The following is a 22316-nucleotide window of genomic DNA, read 5'->3' as shown; positions in this document are numbered from 1 at the left end:
ACTACTGTCTTTCTGTCTGTGGTAGAATTTTGGGCGGGAAACCTTTCATAATTCTTAAAATAACTGTCAAGCAGATGGCAGAACTTCAAAAGTGTATCTTGAATGAAGAAATCAGTTATCTAATCAAATCAATAAATCAGTCACTAGAGTATTTGAATTAGAGGCTAAAAATAAAACACTTGTACTGAACTTAATAGAATTTAAACCTGATGATTTTTGAAGTCCTGCTGTGAGACTCAGTGATGGTAGAATAGTACATATCTGTTACTCTCATTGGTTACATTTACAGGATTACTTAATCAGCTTCTGCTCCAAACCTTTTGTCACCTGATTTCCTGTTCTTTGGCTGGCTGTGGTTTAGGATCTGTCCCTGGTGCTAAAGAGAAGCTAACAGGTTCCAGTTTGGATTAGTCAGTTTATTTGTTCATTTATGGGCTAGGCACTTGCAGGACACTACAAACACAGTGGAGACTAAAAGGTCATCTTGTACTCTTAAGTTTTTCAAGAGTTTTGGCTGTGAAAGGAAGTGGAGAGATAGAGATGTTGGCTATTAAAAGGGAGATGTGAGAATGAAATTCTTTGAGGCAACTGTTTCAACTTTTAAGCTGTGTCTTCTGGAGCATAGCTTCATGTTTTTGAATAATATGCTATTTTAAATAATGCTATAAGTTGATACAGCAACTTGTTGATACTTGCTGACTTCGTGTTATGGCAGATAGTTTAGCATCCTGAAACCTTTCCCATTCCCCAGGTGCACCCATCTTCCATCTAAAGGTGAGTTCTCCTGTTTTTAAGATGGGAAATATTTGTGTATGAAGTGTAGGTATTTTATTTCATTGTGTTCCATGGACAATGGCAGCATTTCTAAGCCAGGACAACCATGTAACACGTTAGTCATAAGTGAAACCAAACAGGAGAGTGTACAAAAATCCATCATGTCTTTTGGTAAAAACAGGTCAGGCATACTGTTGATTGTTGATACGGGAATGGGTAGGATTTTTAGTATTTTGATAAAGCAGTCTGCTGTCTACTATTTGTTCCAGATTTAAGGCACTCTTCTCTATCAGCTCTTCACTGTCACTGGATCCCAGTCTTCCTCCACCCCCCACATTGCATTCTTTAATCTGTTTTTTCTTCATGCTTTCAATTCAGCCTCTCTGTTCTGGATTTGTTATACCAACCTACAGCACCAAGAAGTTCTTTTTATCTGCATTTAAAGTTTTAGAATAGTAATATGCCCTAGCTAGAACCGTGGCATAGTTTCCTTTGCTGAATTTTGTGTCTTTTCCCATATGACTCTCTAAAGACTGCTGAAGCTGTTTGGCAAACCTACACTTAACACTTAGAAATGGCTACGTCTACTAAGGAAAGTTGCCTTGACACTTTTTGTATCAGCTTACAGTTTCAACTCACTGTTGCAGAATGATTTTCAGACCTACATGGAAAACATACCTGAGAAACAGTTTAGTTTCCTTTATGCAAGGACAGTAATTTCTCACTTTTATTTTTTCCCTTAATAATCCCTTTGATATGTGACTATATTTCAGGATGCATTTTTGGGAGAGAACAGTTATTTCCTCTACTCTCTGCTGTTGGTGCCAACACCTCAGGCTCACATGAGGATTGCTTTGCTTCAGTAACTGATGTCAGAACAAGTGAGATTGCTCCTCATTTAGCGAAACCTTCTAGGTTACTTGTGATACAACAGAGGTGCCTTAATATAAGCATCTTGAAATAGTCAAATTATTTTACTCCGTTGAGTTGACAACTAAATATTCCTGCTTCTGTAAATAATTTTATGACTCTTGGTTTATTTTGTGTGAATAATTTTATTCTAAAATTGTGTAGGAAAGTTTCTCATTTTGGTCAGTCAATTAGGCCAGTGATTCTCAAACTATTACGAATATCAGTATTGCAAGGAAGGCTTGTGGCCCCATTAATGGACCCCATCCCCACAATTTTTGATTCACTAGATCTGTAATGGGGCCAATAATTTTTTATTTTTAACAAGTTCCCAGGTAATGCTTGTGCCAATTGAGCCAGGAGCCATACTTTGAAAACTGTTGAATTAGACACATAATGTGATATATGTGGTATCATGAGAGTTTGATAACATAGTTTACTCTTGAACTTTGAAAAATAAACTTTCTGGTTTTAAAGAAAAAGAATCATTCCTATAATGAAGTCACCCCTCAAAAAATACCTATTTTCCAATTGTGATATATGTTTCATTAAGCATTAGTTTATCTTAGCATATATATTTCATAATCACAATATATAGCCTCCGTGGTGGCTTAGTTGGTAAAGAATCTGCCTGCAGTGCAGGAGACCCCAGTTTGATCCTTGGGTTTGGAAGATCCCCTGGAGAAGGAAATAGTAACCCACTTCAGTATTTTTTCTTGGGAAATCCCATGGATAGAGGAGCCTGGAGGGCTACAGTCTATCAGGTCACAAGAGTCGGACATGACTGAGCAACTAAACTAATCACAGTTTACCTTTTGTCTTGTAGCTGGAATTATTTCTCTTCTGGATGAAGAAGAACCACAGCTTAAGGTATGAGTTGAAGAAAATTAACTGGGTTTAATATTTGTACTTTGAAACTGTTTGGCTATATTGATATTTGTGTATATTCCATCATTTAAAATAGCCATCGTACTAAGTCTATAACCAGTCATTGAAATCTAGACCCAGAAGACAGTGTTTTGGCAACAGCAGTTGGTTTTCCCTAGAGTTTAGCAAAGCTGAGGCAAATAAATCTCAGTTTCTATATCAACAGAAATCACATATTTGAAAACTTCTTTGATATGACAAAAATTTGAAATATACTTTAGTTGGCTCTAGGCACCTGAATTCATTTATATCCAAACCAGCAACGTAGAGTCAATCTTACACATACTGTCAAAGAAGAAAAATGTTCAGTATGATAAGGAATGACATTATATGGCTAGTCTTATGTTCTATGATTGAAAACAGAAAGGAAGTATGTAAGCCCAAGAGAAAATGTAAGTTAGTTGGTAAACTTTTATATTTGTCATAGATTAAAACTTTTAGTAAATATGACTTAGAATTTGGCCATTGATTTGTTTGCTTTTTTTTTTTAAGGAAATATAATGATAAGCCTGTCTCAGAATTGAATTTTGGTTTTATCTTCTACAGGAATTTGCACTACACAAATTGAATGCAGTTGTCAATGACTTCTGGGCAGAAATTTCTGAGTCTGTAGACAAAATGTAAGAATTTGTTTCTATTAATTGTAATAAAGTAGATCAACCTTAATTATCCATGGATGTGGGTCTTGTGATTTATTAATTCATTTAGAAATTTGCTGCCCCTAAATTGTGACTTGGGTATATAGATTTGGAATTTTTAAAGAGAACCACAGTTTGAACTAGGCCTATACTTCCTAATTTCTTTCAGAGAAGTTTTGTATGAAGATGAAGGTTTCCGGAGTCGGCAGTTTGCGGCCTTAGTGGCATCTAAAGTATTTTATCACCTGGGGGCTTTTGAGGAGTCTCTGAATTATGCACTTGGAGCAGGTGACCTCTTCAATGTCAATGATAACTCTGAATATGTGGAAACTATTATAGGTAATTATCTTCCATCTAGTAAGGCTTTATCTTATTGGCCTGTTTCTTGCTCTCCTACATACAGCATTTTCCCCCTGAATTACTCTTTGATGTTGGCACATTTCATTTTAATTGAAAGTTCATAATCTTTCTACAATAATCTTATGCAGACTGAGTTTTTAGATCTGCCTTAGAATTCCATGCTGTTATTTTTTATCATAATGAACAGTAACATCAGTAATAGTAATTATTAATGAAAGCACTCACCTCACAAAATATTTTAAGAGTGAATCTAAGAAATTATTCAGAAACAGCTGACTTAAGGCAAAGTTAGTTATCTCAGTGGTTATGGTCATCTCTTTTCCAGTGAGCATATGCTTATGCAAAAGAATTAAATCAGGTTATTGTGAATAACAGAAATTAAATGATAGCAATTTATAGAATTGTTTCTAGCATAGGAAAACATTATTCAGTATTTCCACTGTGCTAGGCACTGTCCTGGTCATTCTTCATTTCATGGTTTATTCCACAGCTTCCCTGTGAAGGGGGAGCTCGCCCTGTTATATAGATGAGAAAACTTGGGTTTCAAGATGATAAAGGCACATAGTTATTAAATAGGAGGGTCAGAATTTAAAGCCTAGGCTTAATCACTACGAAATGCATATTGTTTCTACTAGTAACCGTTGTTGTCTTATTTGTTTCTGTGTTTTTGAAGTCAGAGGGTAGCACACAGGCAGGCCTCTGGGTTCTCCATCTTGTGAGTTGAATCAGCTCTGTAAGATTTTGTTCAGAGCTTTTGTAGCTTTAAAAATGTTTGAAAACATTTGCTCTAATAGATGAAAGAAGAGATTGTGTACCCTTTAGACACGTCTTTATAAATATCAAGCTTTAGGTCATAATTACAGATAGCCCAAGAGTGTTTTCTGGAAATGTGTATAGTATAGATAGTTTTTTGAATTCCTGATTAAGAGGAGATCTGCATTATTCCCCTGCACTCTTAAAGGAAGAAAATTGGTATTCTCTTTCAGAAATTGGGAAATGCTGCACTAGGGAGTCCAAAGGGGTACTTTTCAAATGTCCCTGAAGTTTGTAGTAAGATTTTGTGTTCACGTTTAAAAATTTTTTGTCATGATGGTGAGAGAATGTTTCAAGCTTTATTGTTGTTGGGGATTTATTAAATTGGAGTTTTCATCTGTGAATCCTGTGGAAAGAACAGATTATTTTAAAGAATAGACCATATCATTTGAAACCAAAGCACTTCCCCTGCATTGTTAAGGAATGGGAAGTTAAATACTTTTATCTCTTTTATTTGACAGATTTATTTTGATGAGTGTTGATAATTTTATCCAGCAGTGATCTGCAGGTGCTTGCAGTGTTACCGTTTTACAAATGATGATTTTAATCAGGACAGTTGGTCCATGAGGTGGTAGATTCCTTCCTGTGTATCATCTTAATCTTAGCTTATAAGAGGTGATTGTTGATGGTAGACCAGTTCTGTTTACTTTTCTTTAAGTAGAAATAGGATTTACCGTTCTAGTTTTCTTGGGACTATTAGGATGCATTTTTTTTTTCCATAACGTCAGTGAGATCTGTGAAAAGATACATAAAATAGAATTTAGGAACACCTTCCTAGGACCTTAAATGAATGTCATAAGCAGTACACTCAGAAAACTCAAGGCTAAAAATTTTCTCCCAATTGTAATAAGACTTTAGCTAGAAATGAGGCTGCAGTTAGTATATACCTGGTAAGTGAGAGCACGAGTCTCATTTGAAACTTAGGAGGTAACATTTTTCTTTCTCCATAATTAAATCTGAGATTCCTCTCTGGTGAGACAGGGGTAATGTTTCCTCGCAACTACATTTAGTTCACAAAGCTCCAGTTGGGGCCTGATGAAGATTTTCTGCAATGAAAATTGTTTAAAGTCTGTGTTGTGACTGCCACTTTGTTCTTACTAACTGTACCTGAACCTGTCTAATTCTTCCTGGATGGATCCTGAACCTGGTATATTCCAGTTTAGAAAAGTGTTCTGCTTCCCCCGAATATAGCCCCATTGACATGGGCCGTGTAGTCGACCAGCGGTTCTTCATGCTAGTTCAATCATTTCTGTTTCCTAAGGCTGTAGTTTGCAACTCATTAATCTTTTCCTTGTACCTTTCTCTTTGAAAAGGAGAGTTACAAGCCAGTGTGTTATAGAGAGGACAGCTGTTATATATCTCATTTAGCTTGAGTGGCTATCTTCCTTATGAAGGTGGAAGAAGTCTTAGGGTAATTTCCCTTTTTGGTTGCTCTTAACAAGTTTATGGTATGATGGTAAAGTAGTGTAAGTTGTAAACATGATACTTCTCCCCCTTTCATCCAAATCATTGTGAAATGTGAAAGCCACATTGTTCGTGTGCACCACTGCATGAATTTTCATACTCTGTTTGGGGGAGAGGGGAAATATGTGTGAAAGGCTCACCCTACCTCACACTGAGGCAGTGAATATTTCAGCTGATTGCTGGAAAGGGTTTTGGAAATCTTTGGGATTGCCTTTGGGACCAGTGGCACATTTCAGGTCATCTCACCATTATTCTACAAAGATGATTAAGGCAGGCTCTACTCTCAAGGAGTTAATAGTTTCATTAATGTGAAGACTGATAATTTATTGCCACATGATAATTGCTACAATATATTTTTGTTAATATTCTCAATGGCAAGTGTTTGTTTTTTGAAAAGTGAAACAGTCAGCTATTTGTAGCCAACTCTGTAAAATAAGCAGCTTGGTCAAGTTGAATAATGTAATTTTGGTCAGAGTACAGTAACAAGATAGTAACATTTTAAATAATGTCAACTTATGGAATTAGTATAACTGTTATGAAGGGAACTATTGTTGGAAGGTATAGCTTCTAGCATTTAAAAAATTTGAAATTTACTTACTTCATAAGTTATCCCATAAGTTTTCATGGTGATAAATGTCGGTATTGTCCTTTCTAGTAGTATCAGCCCAATTTACAAAGTAATCAGTTATTTTATTTTCCCTGTAGCAAAGTGCATTGATCACTACACCAAACAATGTGTGGAAAATGCAGATTTGCCCGAAGGAGAAAAAAAACCAATTGACCAGAGATTGGAAGGCATTGTGAATAAAATGTTTCAAAGATGTCTAGATGATCACAAGTATAAGCAAGCTATCGGCATTGCTCTGGAGACACGAAGACTGGACGTCTTTGAGAAGACTATACTTGAGTCGGTAGGTAGAGGGTGCAACTTTAGAGATTGTTATTGATGAAGAATCAGCAGAGCAAATTATTAAAACTGAAAATTATAGTGAAAAGAAACTCGAGCTTAGATGGAATAAGATGCGATGCTCTTTTGAAAACAGTTTATTTTTATGTTTTTAAAACATGTCTTTTTATATTTTTTATGTTTTTAATGTATTTATAAAGGAACTTTGGCTGTGCTTGTTGAATAGCCTCTTTTGTCTTACCACTTTTATTCCTATTAGGTCTTGCATGGGGAAGTTGTCTTAATTAGGCTTTCTCTAATTGCTGCGCTTGGGCTTCTCATTGTTGTGGCTTCTCTTATTATAGCGCATGGGCTCTAGGGTGCAGGCTTCAGTAGTATGGCTCATGGCTGTGGCTCTCCTAAGGCACGTGGAATCTTCCTAGACCAGGGATTGAACCTGTGACCCTTGCATTAGCAGACAGATTCTTAACCACTGGACCATCAGAGAAGTCCTCTGCCCTTTTAAAGAAGACTGTAATGATAACTACTATTGTAGTAGCTTTATTATGGCTAAAACTATACTTTCCTAGTTTGGGGGTGTTTTACAATAGTTATGACAATTGTAAGTCACCAACCAAAGTGGTCAGAGAGGTGCAAGCCTGAGTTAAATGAACATTGATCTGTTAAGTGCCCACTTAGCCTGCCTCACCCGCTGTCCTTCTCCACGAGCTAACTCTTTGTACTCCAGCCATCTTGACTTTGTCTCTTCTAGATGTACCATGCCTCATTCGCCTTACCAGAAATACTGCCCCTCCGGAAAACATCCTTTTCTTTTCCTTACCTGCTTTGTTCTTGTTCAAGATTCATAGTTCAATTCACCTGTCATTTGTTTACAGATCCTTCTGTCACTCCCTGCCAGCCATATCCTCCTCAACCCCTAGATCCAACTAGATCCACCAGATCAGAACCTACTTAAGGACAGGTGCTTTTACCACTGAGTCCCCAGAGCCTAAGGTAGCATTTAGCAGCAGTGGCAAGATTTGTTTGCTGCTACTGCTGCTGCTAAGTTGCTTCAGTCGTGTCCAACTCTGTGCGACCCCACAGACGGCAGCCCACCAGGCTCCCCTGTCCCTGGGATTCTCCAGGCAAGAACACTGGAGTGGGTTGCCATTTCCTTCTCCAGTGCATGAAAGGGAAAAGGGAAAGTGAAGTCGCTCAGTCGTGTCCGACTCTTAGCGACCCCACGGACTGCAGCCTACCAGGCTCCTCCGTCCACGGGATTTTCCAGGCAAGAGTACTGGAGTGGGGTGCCATTGCCTTCTCCAAAGATTTGTTTAAATGAGTGTAAATATATGAATGGCCCAGTGTCATAGAATGGCCCTTATTTTGCTGTTTGATTTTTGTGCAGTTGTAGTTACTCCTTGTCTTCAGATGACTAGAACTAAAATACTTGTTTTTATTCATTCAACACTGTTCTCGGCATTGGAGAGAACAGTGGGAAGCAAGGAACAAAGTTCCTGCTCAAATGGAATAATCCACTAGGGGACCCGGCAGTGACACCTATTCCCTGTAAGGTAAAGGGGTGATAAATGTTTAAAAAAAGAGTAAAGCAGAGTAAGAAGTACATCTTACTTTGTCTCCCAGTGCATATATACATATATTACTAGATGTAACTTAAGATGAAATGTGGACCCCATGGACTGTATCCCGCCAGGCTCCTCTGTCCCTGGGGATTCTCCAGGCAAGAATACTGGAGTGGGTTGCCATGCCCTCCTCTAGGGGATCTTCCCAACCCAGGGATAGAACCCATATCTCCCGCATTGCAGGCAGATTCTTTTTGTCTGAGCCACCAGGGAAGCCCATAAGATGAAATAATACCTACTTTTTCTGCTTGTGATGTAATCATGGTATTTTAAAATTGTACTTCATTTTTTTGAAAAATGTTAGTCCTATTAAGTTGATTTCATTATGTGTGCACTGATTTGTCACAGCTTGCTTACAAAATAAATTTTATTTTATCATTGAATGTTAACTTTCTTTAAATTCTATAGCAATTTACAATTTTTCAAAAGTTTTGCATGCATTTTGTATAGTCCTGTATTAACCCTTTTTAATCCCCTACTCTTCTATAACCCCTCCCCCTTCCCTGTCCCCTCTGATAACTACCAGTTTGTTCTCTATATCTGTGAGCCTGCTTTTGTTTTTTATTTTATTCACTAGTTTATTGTGTTTTTTAGATTCCACATGTAAGTGATACCATATGGTATTTGTCTTTCTCTATCTGACTTTATTTTACTTGGCATAGTGCCCTCCAAATCCATCCATGTTGCTGCAAATGGCAAAATTTCATTCTTTTTTTATGACTGAGTAGCATTCCATTGTATATATACATATGTATGTGCACGTATATATGTGTGTGTGTGCATATATATGTACACACACATAGCTTTATCCATTCATCTGTTGATGGATACTTAAGTTGCTTCCGTATCTTGGCTATTATTAATAACACTGCTATGAATATTGGGATGCACAACAGAAGTCTTTCTGAATTAGTGAATTTTGAATTTCTCAACTCCATTTTTGAGAAGTACTCCTGTAGCTCTTCAGCATGCTTGTTTATGCTCAAGAACTTTTATAGGTTGGTATCTCAAAATTCGGGCATGCTTTGAAGAACCACAAGGTAGACATAAATAATCAGGAGTCAAAACTTCCTCAGGAGAGTGCCAGTTAGATGTGACAGCACTCAAAGCTTGAGTCACTCAGAGCTAGAAAACAATTCTGTCATCTTGTGTTCCTGGCCATTGAGTATAGGCAATAAATCCTGAGGATTAGCTAGGTTGTCTGCTTGGTATATGGACAGTTGTGTAGATCTTTTTATAATAATTAACAGCACCACTCTGTTATAGTATACTGTGTTCATATAGTGATAATACTGGATGAACACTAAATATTTGTTTTCAACACATTTTTTCATGAAGACAGGGAAGTAGGTAATTTTCTTTTAAGATTTTCGTCTAAAGTAGTTAAAAATTTTAAATTTTATTTAAGTAGCAAATAAAGCTTTAGCTGCCTAGAATGACTAAAGAATATTGATTAAAATAATTTGTTTTCTAAATAAACATGCTTCAGTAACTAGATAATGATGTCTCTTTAAATGATCTCTTTCAGAATGATGTCCCAGGAATGCTGGCTTATAGCTTGAAGCTCTGCATGTCTTTAATGCAGAATAAACAGTTTCGGAATAAAGTCCTGAGAGTCCTAGTTAAAATCTACATGAATTTAGAGAAACCTGATTTCATCAATGTTTGTCAGGTAATGACATTATATTATTTTACACTGTATTACTGGGTAATGCCTCACTACCCCATGTATGTACCTCATCACATCACTCTAACTTCGTACATATATCTCTCAAGCGATCTTTACAACAGCCCTGTGAAGATAAGGTGTGTATTTATATTGTTTTACTGATTAAAAAAACTGAAGCTCTGAAAACTAAAAAGCTATTTTGTTATAATGTATTCCTTCTGTTCTCTTTTTTCATTTTGAAAATAATCCAGGCATTTAAGGAAATTGTTGGAAATTAGGTTAAAAAAAAATAAGTAGAAGAAAAGATAAAAACAGTACCTATGTTATGTCATTCTAAAAGAATTTCAGGTATAAAAATTATCTTTGGTTTCATTTCCCAAACACAAGCAGGACCTTTGGGTACTTTTTTTTTTATCTCTTTTCATGTATGGATTTCCTTGCATACTTTTAAAAAAAATTAAGACGGTACAGAAAATATATAAAATGAAATCTGTATCTATCCCTTTCCCTGGGCATTTTCCCAGTTAAAAGATTCATAGATGTTCTCCTCCAAAAACGTGGAGCTATGTCATTCTTCTCAATGACTGGATTGTATTTTTATTGACTGGAAATGCTCAGTTTACTTTTTAACAGTTACCACACTGTAAATTTCTGTATTCTACTTAGAGCATAGCATTTTATCACACATGTTTTTATTTGTTCACTATAATGTATTCTCAATATGTGTTTCTGCCCTCTATACATATTTAAAATTTAGATTAATGCATCCTTTTTTGAATGCTTTTTTTTAAAAAAATCATAGGTTATTATAAGATAGTGAATCTAGTTCTCTGAACTCTGTTGCTCATCTGTTTTATGTATAGTTTTTGATGCTTTTTAAAGCAAGTGTGAAACAGAAGAAGTTGGAAGAAAAATATACACCTTTATGTCACTTGAAGTCTACTAACATTTTAGTATATTTCCTTTCACTCTTCTCTATATAGTTTTTTTGAGTTTTGTTTGCTCTAAATAGTTTTTAATAGTTTCTTAAATGTTTTTTTAAGTTACATGAAAAACAATAGTCCTTTGCCTTCTTTTCTCAGTGTATTTCAGTTTTATTTCCCAGAAGTAATTTTATTTATTTTAGCTATTTTATTCCTTGTCCCTGTAAAAAAAAATTTTTGAATTTTACGTTTTTAAAATTTATTTTTGAACAGATGACAGTCACATGATTCGAAATTCATTAAGAACCATTGGGTATATAGCAAAAAGTCTTCCTGCCACTTCTCCCTTTGGCTCCCAAGTTCCCTTCCCTGGAAGCAAACTATCAATTATATATGTCCTTCAGTTTAATGTTTTTTCCATGTTTTAACTCTTCACAAACTCTTATAAAAACTCTTTCTTGATTATGCAGTAGTCATTCAGTGGGTGTTCTTTGTCTTTTTTATCCAGTCTCCTGTTATTGGTCTTTTATTTTGTTTCCATAATTTCCTATTCTTAGTTTATAATAATTTTGATTAATGTGTTCATTTTGAAATTTTTTAAAACAAATTTTAAATTGAACTCTTAAATATCCTAAATTTATTGGATGGCTTTTGTTAAAACATGTGGCAGATCATAAGAGTAGTAGGAGAAATGCTTCAGAGGGTTCCTTTTAGTGCCTCTTGTCCTCGCCCAGCACGATACAGTGCGTTATGAATGAATAAATGAATGGCTCCTACAGTTTATGGTGAAGCAGAAATTAGAAGTGAAACAGCACTTCATAGTGATTTATGAGTAAGTCTTAAAGAAGTCAGGATTCATTCACCAGCCAGTTATTAAGTATTGCTGATTGCCGGGCACAGTATTAGGAGCCATAAGCATAACTTGTATGGACTTTCTTATAGAAGGCAGATTCTACTTTCAGAAAAATTTTAGTGCCAGGATGAGAAATGGAATGCTATTATTAGACTAGATAGTTAGTTTGCTGCAGTTTGCCTTCACTTTTATTTATGGTTTCCTGTGTTGTTGATTGTAACTGTTTAAGTATCTTACAGACCAGGTTTTTTATTATTATGTAATTGTTCTTTATCTGTTTCAGTGCCTAATTTTCTTAGATGATCCTCAGGCCGTGAGTGATATCTTAGAAAAACTGGTAAAGGAAGACAACCTCCTGATGGCCTATCAGATTTGTTTTGATTTATATGAAAGTGCTAGCCAGCAGTTTCTGTCATCTGTAATCCAGAATCTTCGAACTGTTGGCACCCCTCTTGCTTCTGTGCCTGGGTCCACCAACACGGGCACTGTTCCAGGATCAGAGAGAGAAAGGTACGCCTATCTGTTTCTGCATAACTAATCCAGCTATCTTTATCTTATTTGGGGTGTAGACAGAATATTTCTAGATAACGTAGTCTTAAGAATAAATACCATTAGGTTTCATAGATTGTAAACTCTGAAGAAGACTATTGCTCTGTTTTGCACTCTGCTGGGCACATTAAGGAAAATGAAAAAAAAAAAAAAAGGACCCTTCTGGAAACAATGAAAGTGGTTGTTTGATGGGGTGGGTGTGGGTCCTGCATGCTTTCTTATCAAGTAAATTAAAAAATCTCAGGTAGGGTAGGTTGGGCTAGATTTTAGGTGTTTGGGTTAGATATTTTACAGGTAGAAACATTCTTAGCTTTTTAATGCTTTTATTAGAACTGATAAAAATTACTGTAATTCAGTAATCTTCATTTATCTAGGTTTTTAAAATTTTTTTCTCAACATTATTTTGTAGATTTTAGTACAGGACTTTTGTACGTTTTCCCCTAAAGTTATTCCTAAGTATATTATGTCTTTTGATACTATTGTAAGTGGTATGTTTAAGTTTCAATTCAATTTAAATTACTTATTGCTATTATGTAGAATTATCCTCGATCGTTGTATATTAAAATTGAATCCCACAACCTTGCTTAAGTTACTTAGTGGGTCGAGTAAATTGTTTTTATAGTAATATTCTTTTATATCCTGTAGTTTATCTTTACTGAAATTAGTTTTCCTAAGTATTTACAAAGGAGGCTTGGTTAGGATAGTTTTTCTAATTTCACTGTTCCTTAGTACTTTCTCTTCTGTTGTGTTTGTGGAGTTTTAAACAGAATGGTGTCTTATGTCGTGAGATCTCCTGGCTCTTTTTCCTTTCTCACTTTCATTTTGGCCTTCTTTTTCCCTCATTTCTGCTTTCTTAATTTGAATTCTATGCCCAGCATTTTCTCCTTTGTGTTTTGCTTTGACCTAGAAGAGAGTGTTGGCTGGTCGGTTTTAAAGTTGTTGGGGCTCTGAATGCTTTACTTCAGACTGGTTTTGTGGCTGGTGGTGGTGGCTCTGTTTTGGGAATCTGGGAGATACTTTGTCCCCTGGTTTTGTTGTATTGATTGTCCTTTTTTTGCTAACCTAGTTAGTTGCTTTGCATGTTTTATGAAATTATTTGGCGGAAATTTGGTAACTGAACTGCCTCCATCTTATTTTACAGTCTTTTCTGTTTCTTAACAGCAGTACTTTAAAAGTTATTTAGTGTTTTTTCCTTGGAAAATACTTATTACGGACATGGTTCAGATCTTCCATTTGATTAAAAGGAAAGAGAAAAAAGTCACCCACACATACCATTCAGAAAAGATTTATCACACTGGTAACTGTTGGTTCTCTTCGTTTTAGTGACTCGATGGAAACGGAAGAAAAGACAGGTAGTGTGCTTGTAGGAAAGACTCCAGAAGTGGTAAGTGTGCTTTTTGAAGTTGAGGTTTCCATTTTAACATAGATTTCCACGCTATATTTTAAATTACTTAAAAGTGTTATATACCTGCTTTTATGGAGGTTTATTATTAAGCTTTATATCAAAGTTATTTTATAAAAATAGATTTTCTATAAAAAGTAAAATTTAAAAAATTAATCTCAGGAACTTCCTTGGTGGTCCAGGATTAGGCCTTGGCTCTTTCACTGCTGAGGGCCTGAGTTCACTCCCTGGTTGAGTGGGGAACTAAAATCCCACAAGCTGCACAGCACAGGCAGAAAGCAAAAGATTGATCCCAGAAAACACTTGACTTAGAAGAAATCAAGTCCTCAGATCCTTACTGAAGAATGAACTCTGTTCAGAATAACTCTGAATTACGTCACAGGGTGAGAAAATCTATGGCCTCTAGCAAATAAATGGCAACTTGTAGAGAGAGAGGACAGTTTAGTTGTCTTTATTTTTAATATTCATAGTGTACTTACCAGTGAGGCAAGGATTAGAACAGTAGTCTGTTGGATGTAATGTTTCCTCCATCAGAATTTTTGGTTTCTGGTTATCAGGTATATAAATTTCAACTCATCTTGTGGTTGGAACGAGTTGTGTTGGTGGCTTGGTATAATTTGTGAGATCGTATATATGTGTTGATTAAAGGTGCTTTTTCTCAATTTTGAAGAGAGTTTCTCACCTAAACTATGAACTCATAGTTTAAAATAGTATAAAATAGTTCTTCCTGTGTATCATCATTACTCTTACAGGTTTTTAAAAAATTTTTCATATTGGAAGTGTTTTTTTATGTGTATGACTGAATTTCACTGGTTTAGGGTTATTAAAATTAGCTTACTGGATTTCAGTAATATAATAATTTTCATTTTTGTTTGTTTTGACAGAGTCCAGAGCCCAAGGACCAGACTTTGAAAATGATTAAAATTCTAAGTGGTGAAATGGCTATTGAGTTACATCTACAGTTTTTAATACGAAACAATAACACAGATCTCATGATTCTAAAAAATACAAAGGTAGAAAATTCGTCTGTAATGGAGGCTTTTTTCTTATATTTATTTCTTTGTTGATTATAAGTACTTAATACTTATTGAATAATTTGTTGCACTTTGTCAAGGAAATACATTTTTGAAAAAATAACAATGGGAGAGACACTTGATCTTACTGAAGAAGAAAGGGAATTAATACTGATTTTTTTGTTTTAGTCTGTCATTGGGAAGTTTAGTGGGTTTTTTTTTAACCCCACTTTTTTAGCTAACTTATTTTAAATTTGTTTATTTTTTAATCGAAGGATAATTGCTCTACAGAATTTTGTTAGTTTTCTGTCAAACCTCAATATGAATCAGCCACAGGTATACATATGGTTTGGTTTTAGTCACTAAGTTGTGTCCGACTCTTGCAACCCCATGGACTGTAGCCTACCAGGCTCCTGTGTCCATGGGATTCTTCAGGCAGGAATACTGGAGTGGGTTGCCATTTCCTTCTTTAAAGTATACATGTATCCCCTCTCTTTTGAACCTCCCTCCCCATCCCACCCCTCTAGGTTGATATAGAGCCCCTGTTTGAGTTTCCTGAGACATATAGCAAATTCCTATTGGCTATCTACTTTACATATGGTAATAGCTAACTTTAATTTGAATGTGTACGTGTGGCATTTGGACAGATACCACAATCAGAGCATTAATATAGGTTGTGTGTTTGTTTTTCCCAGTGAACTGCAGACTCCTTGAGAACAGGGGTTCTTAACCTTGATATTGTAATCTTTGCTGAGAATTCATCCTGACAATTGTTCATTTTAATTTTTGAACAGATAATCTATTCATCTGGTTCCAAAAAAATTTTAGCATGAAAAGATACATACTATGAAAAATCTTCCTGCCTTGCCTGTGTTATTTACCCAAATCCTTTCCCAAAGTCATTTTATGTAATCATATATTATTTCATTAATATGAAGTTGTTTGATTGAGCTATATGTAATCATGCTTCTCTAGATTTTTAAAATAATTTTTACAAGTGTGCAAGAGAAAAATTTGCATTTATGACAGTTTTCTGATGCTTATCTTTATGGTGCAGTCGAATTAAACAAAATTGCTTTGGTGACTGCCAGAGGTACAGTTCTAGAAGAGGTACATCATTGCTTCTCCAGTTACATCCATTCTTGGAGACTTTGAGCAGGATATCAAAAAGAAATGGCAAACTATTTAGAAACTAATAATTAGAATATCTGCTATTAAATTCTTACCTGAAATCTGTTGACCTCAAGTTAAGACCACAAATAAAACTTTTGACTTGCTGTTTTTTAATAGGCTAGCTATTTAATCTTTATAAAGAAATTTCCAAGATTCATATTTTAAATGCTAATTCCGTTTATTCATGTTTTCACCACAAAATAGTGCTTCTTATTGTGTGTTTAGATGCAAGCTTGCATTTGTATGAATACAAATGATGAATATCTGTGTTTGTTTTTTAGGATGCAGTAAGGAATTCTGTCTGTCACACGGCAACTGTCATAGCAAACTCTTTTATGCACTGCGGCACTACCAGTGACCAGTTTCTTAGGTAAAAGTACTCGTAGGCTCCCACTTCTGTTTAAAAGTGTCTCTGACAGAGACTCTGTTGGCACTATTACATGGATGTGGGGAACTTTACCTGCTTGCCAGTCCTGAATTTTAAATTCTACCTTTGCTATTTTATACATTTTTTTAAATTACATATACCTACCTGTTTTGAGGTAAAATTAATTTTCTTCATTAGTTGCCTTGAATACAGATTTTTTAATGAAATATATTAACCTCTGAAGTTTGATACAATTTTGCCTTTGTTCATAGTGTAATTACATATGTGTTTTTAGAAAGTCCTCAGAATATTAAGAGGCCTTAAGAGGTAAAACAGAATCATCAGTAACTTGAAATCCATAAAGTAAAATTATTTTTAACAGTTCAAGGTAAAAATGTTAGAGCTTTGACTTTAGTGTTATAAAAAGCTTTATGAAATTCATATCAATAATATTGTCAAATTTTGTTTTCTTACAGAGATAACTTGGAATGGTTAGCCAGAGCCACTAATTGGGCAAAGTTTACAGCTACAGCCAGTTTGGGTGTAATTCATAAGGTAATATATACTGATCTCTGTGAGCAGGCATCAGAACAGAAGCAATTTTTCTGTAGTTAAGGAACAAAAAAATAGGGACTTCCCTGGCAGTCCAGTGCTTGAGACTCAGAGCATCCAATTCAGTGGACAGACCAGGGAATTAAGATCCCACATGCCACGCAGTGCAGCAAAAAAAAAATAGAGAAACATGTTTACTATAATGCATTGACAGGTACATTTTGTTAAATTAGATCAGTCCTTATACAGGGAAGAATAAAGGAAATAGGAAATGTGTGTTTTTTGTTTTTTTTTTTAATAAAAAGTAGAAATCTTTTTTGTGTGAAGACTAAGCTATCTCTGCGACCCCATGAATCACAGCATGCCAGGCCTCCCTGTCAATCACCAACTCCCGGAGTTCACTCAAACTCATGTCCATAGAGTCGGTGATGCCATCCAGCCATCTCATTCTCGGTCGTCCCCTTCTCCTCCCGCCCCCAACCTTTCCCAGCATCAGAGTCTTTTCCAGTGAGTCAACTCGTCGCATGAGGTGGCCAAAGTATTGAAATTTCAGCTTTAGCATCAGTCCTTGGACATGAGTTTGAGTGAACTCCGGGAATTGGTGATGGACAGGGAGGCCTGGCGTGCTGTGATTCATGGGGTCGCAGAGAGTCGGACACGACTGAGTGACTAAACTGAACTGAACTGAAGCCATTTCTTAAAAGATGAATTGAAATAATTATTTGCAGGGTCTAAGATAAATTTGGGGAAATGTTATAAAACAAAGAGGAGGGGAATGGAAGCATTTGTTTCTCAGTAGGATATGATTTAGGATCACTTAAAAGCTGTCTTCTCCTGTGAGTGATAAAGTTGCTTAGGAGAGAACTCCACTTCCTCCTTCACTCTGGAGAAAAAGCAGTAACAGAAAATGTTTCTTTCACTTTCTTTTACTGACACCTCTGTGGTGGCTCACATTTACAGGGTCATGAGAAGGAAGCATTACAGTTAATGGCAACATACCTTCCCAAGGACACCTCTCCAGGGTCAGCCTATCAGGAAGGCGGAGGTCTCTATGCACTGGGTCTCATTCATGCCAATCATGGTGGCGATATAATTGACTATCTGCTTAACCAGCTTAAGAATGCCAGCAATGACGTAAGTATTATAATGCACAACTAAATTTCCATTACTTAAGAATGAGGAAAACATTATATTTGCCAAATTATTTCAGTGAATAGAAATCTTGTAGGATTCACAGATCAAAGATACTATTTTCATAGACTCTTATGTTTTAAAGGTAATTTCCTCTCCTCCTCTATAAGCTAAAATTGTGTTTCCAGTCCCTTAAACCTTATGTGTGAAAAGTGAAATAAAAGTATCAGATATTTATAAAATATACATTGTATGCATTGTAAGACACTTTAGAGTCTTGTTATGTTACATAAGTGATTTTCTGTTATTTTATAGGAAGCTAAAGCCCCTCCAAAATTGCCTGTACTCTTTTGGGAGTCAGAATTCTTGCTTGTGTAATCTTTTTGGTGATTTTTAAATGTAACTCTTTTGGAAAAACTTATTAAGTATCCCTGTTTTTATTTTAAGGAGCCATGACATAGGATTTTAGACTTTTTAAGCTTTTATGTTAGAGTAGTCTCTATTAGAAAGCTATTGGGAGAGTACCTCAGTGAGCCAGAAAACTTTGTCCTACTTCAGTGAAAAGACTTGAGATCAGTAGGATGGTCTGTCTCAGCTAATATGCCCCTATCCACAAATCTTACATAAATTATATATATTTTTGCCTTAAACTTCTGGTGGTCTCAGGTAAAAATTTTCTTATCAGATAAAGCTTTTTGATTACCAGCAACAAACTCTGCTGACCAACTTAAACAAGGAGTTTATTGGAACTAGCTTATATAATTAAAGGAAAAGCTGGTGAACTAGTTCTCACAAAGGTTAAAAGCAGGGTGATTCTGGGAATCTTGGTAATAGGAACTATTGGAATGGTCTCTTCGGGCCTCTACTGTCAGGATGAATGAACTTGAAATGTTTTTGGTCCTTGGGTCACTCCACTTAAGAAAGATTAGAATTCCAGAGGAGCATCTGATTGGCCTGTCTAGAGTCACAGGCCCACACTTTCCCCAGGGGAATATGAGAATTTATTTTCAATGACAGTTTCACCAAGATTTGAACCAGTAGGGAGAAATATTCCCCAAGTAGGACTGGGGTACTGTCACTAATAAAAGGATACTGTACATTCAAAAGTAATAGATCGTCACACAGATATTCTCCAAATAAAGACTAACTTTTGCTCTTGACACCATTTTCTCCCACTTTCTTCATAACCATGTTCCGTTAGATTCCTTTTTCTCCTCTGTGCTTCCTCCCTCAGTTCATAAGCATATTCACCTATCCTAAAAAGACTCTCTTCTTGTCAGTTGCTTCTCTCTTTCAGTTGTTGTCGCCTTTCTCCTCCCCTTCTCGTGTAAACTTATTAAAAGAGAGCTGTACTGTCTCCACTTTGTTTTCATTTCCTTAACTCACCATATTTTATATCAGCAGGCAACATTCTTTCGAAACTGAAATTGTGAGGTTACCACTGACCCTCTGGATCCTTTGATAATATTCACTAGGCCAAATGCTCTCCGTGCCAACAGCACAATGTATTTTGAAAGTAGAATGAAAGGTTGGATTTTAAGTGCAGTACACCAGATAAATGGAGCCCATGCATTTTCTCTAGATCGTTCGGCATGGTGGCAGTCTAGGCCTTGGTTTGGCTGCCATGGGGACCGCACGCCAGGATGTGTATGATTTGCTAAAAACAAACCTCTATCAGGATGATGCTGTGACAGGTAAGTGATTCTTTCCAAAGATGACATACTCTTTCCAAGTAACATAACTGTAACGTTTGTTTTCTGCCTATATTTTGTGGACTCTTAAACATCTAGTCAATTTCTCTACTTGTAGAAGGAGTTAATTTTGCCACATTTATCAAATTCATCTTATAAAAATATGTTCGTGATATATGCTGCTACTGCTGCTGCTAAGTCACTTCAGTCGTGTCTGACTCTGTGTGACCCCATAGACGGCAGCCCACCAGGCTCCCCCGTCCCTGAGATTCTCCAGGCAAGAATACTGGAGTGGGTTGCCATTTCCTTCTCCAATGCAGGAAAGTGAAAAGGGAAAGTGAAGTTGCTCAGTCATGTCTGACTCATAGCGACCCCATGGACTGCAGCCTACCAGGCTCCTCCATCCATGGGATTTTCTAGGCAAGAGTACTGGAGTGGCTTGCCATTGCCTTCTCCGTTGTGATATATAGGCTTCTAAAAATAGTATCAAGATTGCCGGGGGAAATATCAATAACCTCAGATATGCAGATAACACCACCCTTATGGCAGAAAGTGAAGAGGAACTAAAAAGCCTCTTGAGGAAAGTGAAAGAGGAGAGTGAAAAGGTTGGCTTGAAGCTCAACATTCAGAAAATTAAGATCATGGCATATGGTCCCATCACTTCATGGGAAATAGATGGGAAAACAGTGGAAACAGTGTCAGGCTTTATATTTTAGGGCTCCAAAATCACTGCGGATGCTGATTGCAGCCATGAAATTAAAAGACGCTTACTCCTTGGAAGGAAAGTTATGACCAACCTTGATAGTATATTAAAAATCAGAGACATTACTTTGCCAACCAAGGTCTGTCTAGTCAAGGCTATGGTTTTTCCCGTGGTCATGTATGGACGTGAGAGTTGGACTGTGAAGAAAGCTGATCGCCGAAGAATTGATGCTTTTGAACTGTGGTGCTGGAGAAGACTCTTGAGAGTCCCTTGGACTGTAAGGAGATCCAACCAGTCCATTCTAGAGGAGATCAATCCTGGGTGTTCATTGGTAGGACTGATGCTGAAGCTGAAACTCCAATACTTTGGCCACCTCATGTGAAAAGTTGACTCACTGGAAAAGACTCTGATGCTGGGAAAGATTGGGGGCGGGAGGAGAAGGGGACGATAGAGAATGAGATGACTGGATGGCATCACCAACTTGATGGACATGAGTTTGAGTGAACTCCGGGAGTTAGTGATGGACAGGGAGGCCTTGCGTGCTGTGATTCATGGGGTCGCAAAGAGTCGGACACTACTGAGTGACTGAACTGAACTGAAAAATAGTATATCTTGTGTGTAGGTCTGTATTACTTTTGCAAATGGAAATTTATTAGAGTGATCTTGTATCCTGGGACTATCTATACTGCTTGGTGATAATGTAGAAAAAATATAGCTGTAGTATCTCATTTGAAATCACTGCAGGATTTTGTGGTGTATCCTATCACAATTTAAAAGGAAAATAGCTATAAATATATGGATGGACTTCCATATAAACTATCCTCTTTTATATCTGATGACTTGAAAAAAATACTACAGAAGCTGATGGTTATTTTGATAGCTGTTAGTAGTTAGCACTTCCAGTAGAATATGTTTTATTTACATACTTCACTCTTACTATTTAATGTTTTGCTTTCTACTCACTAGGGGAAGCAGCTGGCCTGGCCCTAGGTTTGGTTATGTTGGGCTCTAAAAATGCCCAGGCTATTGAGGACATGGTCGGCTATGCACAGGAAACTCAACATGAGAAGATTCTCCGTGGTCTTGCAGTTGGCATTGCATTAGTGATGTACGGGAGGATGGAAGAGGCTGATGCTCTCATTGAATCTCTCTGCCGTGATAAGGTGAGATCACATATTATTCATCCTTTCCTCCCTGCTTTTCCTCACCCTTCAGTTATTATATCCAACATTTACAGAAACTCTTAACCTTGACTAGCAATAATCTCTGTTCCCATCAGAACTCCTAGGTACATTTATCGATGAAACTTCTCAAAAGATATATAAAGCCTAATAAAATTCAGTCAAGAAAAACACTGATTAGAAGAGGTGAGCAGGGCTAATTTGAGATTAAGACTTCACTGATTTTCAAATAAGCAGATTTAGAAAAGTTGTTTAGAAATTGTTAAGTTGATTTATTTTAGAGATAATGTTTTGGGGATGATTTCATAAACATTTGATAGGATACAAAGTTTGCTTCATTGTTTTTTCATCACAAAACAGTGCCTATCTCTGTACTTGTTTTTTGGATGAGTTTTTTTTTCCTTTGCCTTTTGTCTTGTTTTTTAAAAACTAAAAAGTGAAAGTTAGTCACACAATCATGTCCGACTCTTTGCAATCCCATGAACTGTAGCCTGCCCAGCTCCTCTGTCCATGGAATTCTCCAGGCAAGAGTACTGGAGTGGGTTGCCATTTCCTTCTGCAGGTGATCTTCCTGACCTGGGGGTCGAACCCAGGTTTCCTGCATTGCAGGCAGATTCTTTACCAACTGAGTCACGAGGGAAGCCCCTGTCTTGTCTACCTACCATATACAATATAGTAAAAATTGTTTTACTGTT

General features: G+C 36.5%; 1 protein-coding gene across 1 annotated transcript in view; it reads left to right on the top strand.

Moving 5' to 3' along the window:
• PSMD1 (proteasome 26S subunit, non-ATPase 1) overlaps positions 1-22316 on the top strand; it is an 88159-nt gene that overhangs the window by 1782 nt on the left and 64061 nt on the right. The window contains exons 2-14 of the mRNA XM_088844910.1: positions 2510-2553; positions 3157-3230; positions 3418-3587; positions 6591-6796; positions 9943-10086; positions 12143-12369; positions 13732-13792; positions 14695-14823; positions 16278-16366; positions 16840-16918; positions 17876-18049; positions 19629-19740; positions 21407-21603. Coding sequence (XP_088701036.1) covers positions 2510-2553; positions 3157-3230; positions 3418-3587; positions 6591-6796; positions 9943-10086; positions 12143-12369; positions 13732-13792; positions 14695-14823; positions 16278-16366; positions 16840-16918; positions 17876-18049; positions 19629-19740; positions 21407-21603 — 1706 coding nt within the window. The remainder of the gene's footprint in view (positions 1-2509; positions 2554-3156; positions 3231-3417; positions 3588-6590; positions 6797-9942; positions 10087-12142; positions 12370-13731; positions 13793-14694; positions 14824-16277; positions 16367-16839; positions 16919-17875; positions 18050-19628; positions 19741-21406; positions 21604-22316) is intronic.

Source organism: Moschus berezovskii, chromosome 2 (assembly GCF_049115385.1).
Source record: "Moschus berezovskii isolate FMDL1 chromosome 2, NW_MosBer_1.0, whole genome shotgun sequence".
Taxonomy (NCBI): Eukaryota; Metazoa; Chordata; class Mammalia; order Artiodactyla; family Moschidae; genus Moschus; species Moschus berezovskii.
This window is presented reverse-complemented; position numbering and strand designations above follow the sequence as displayed.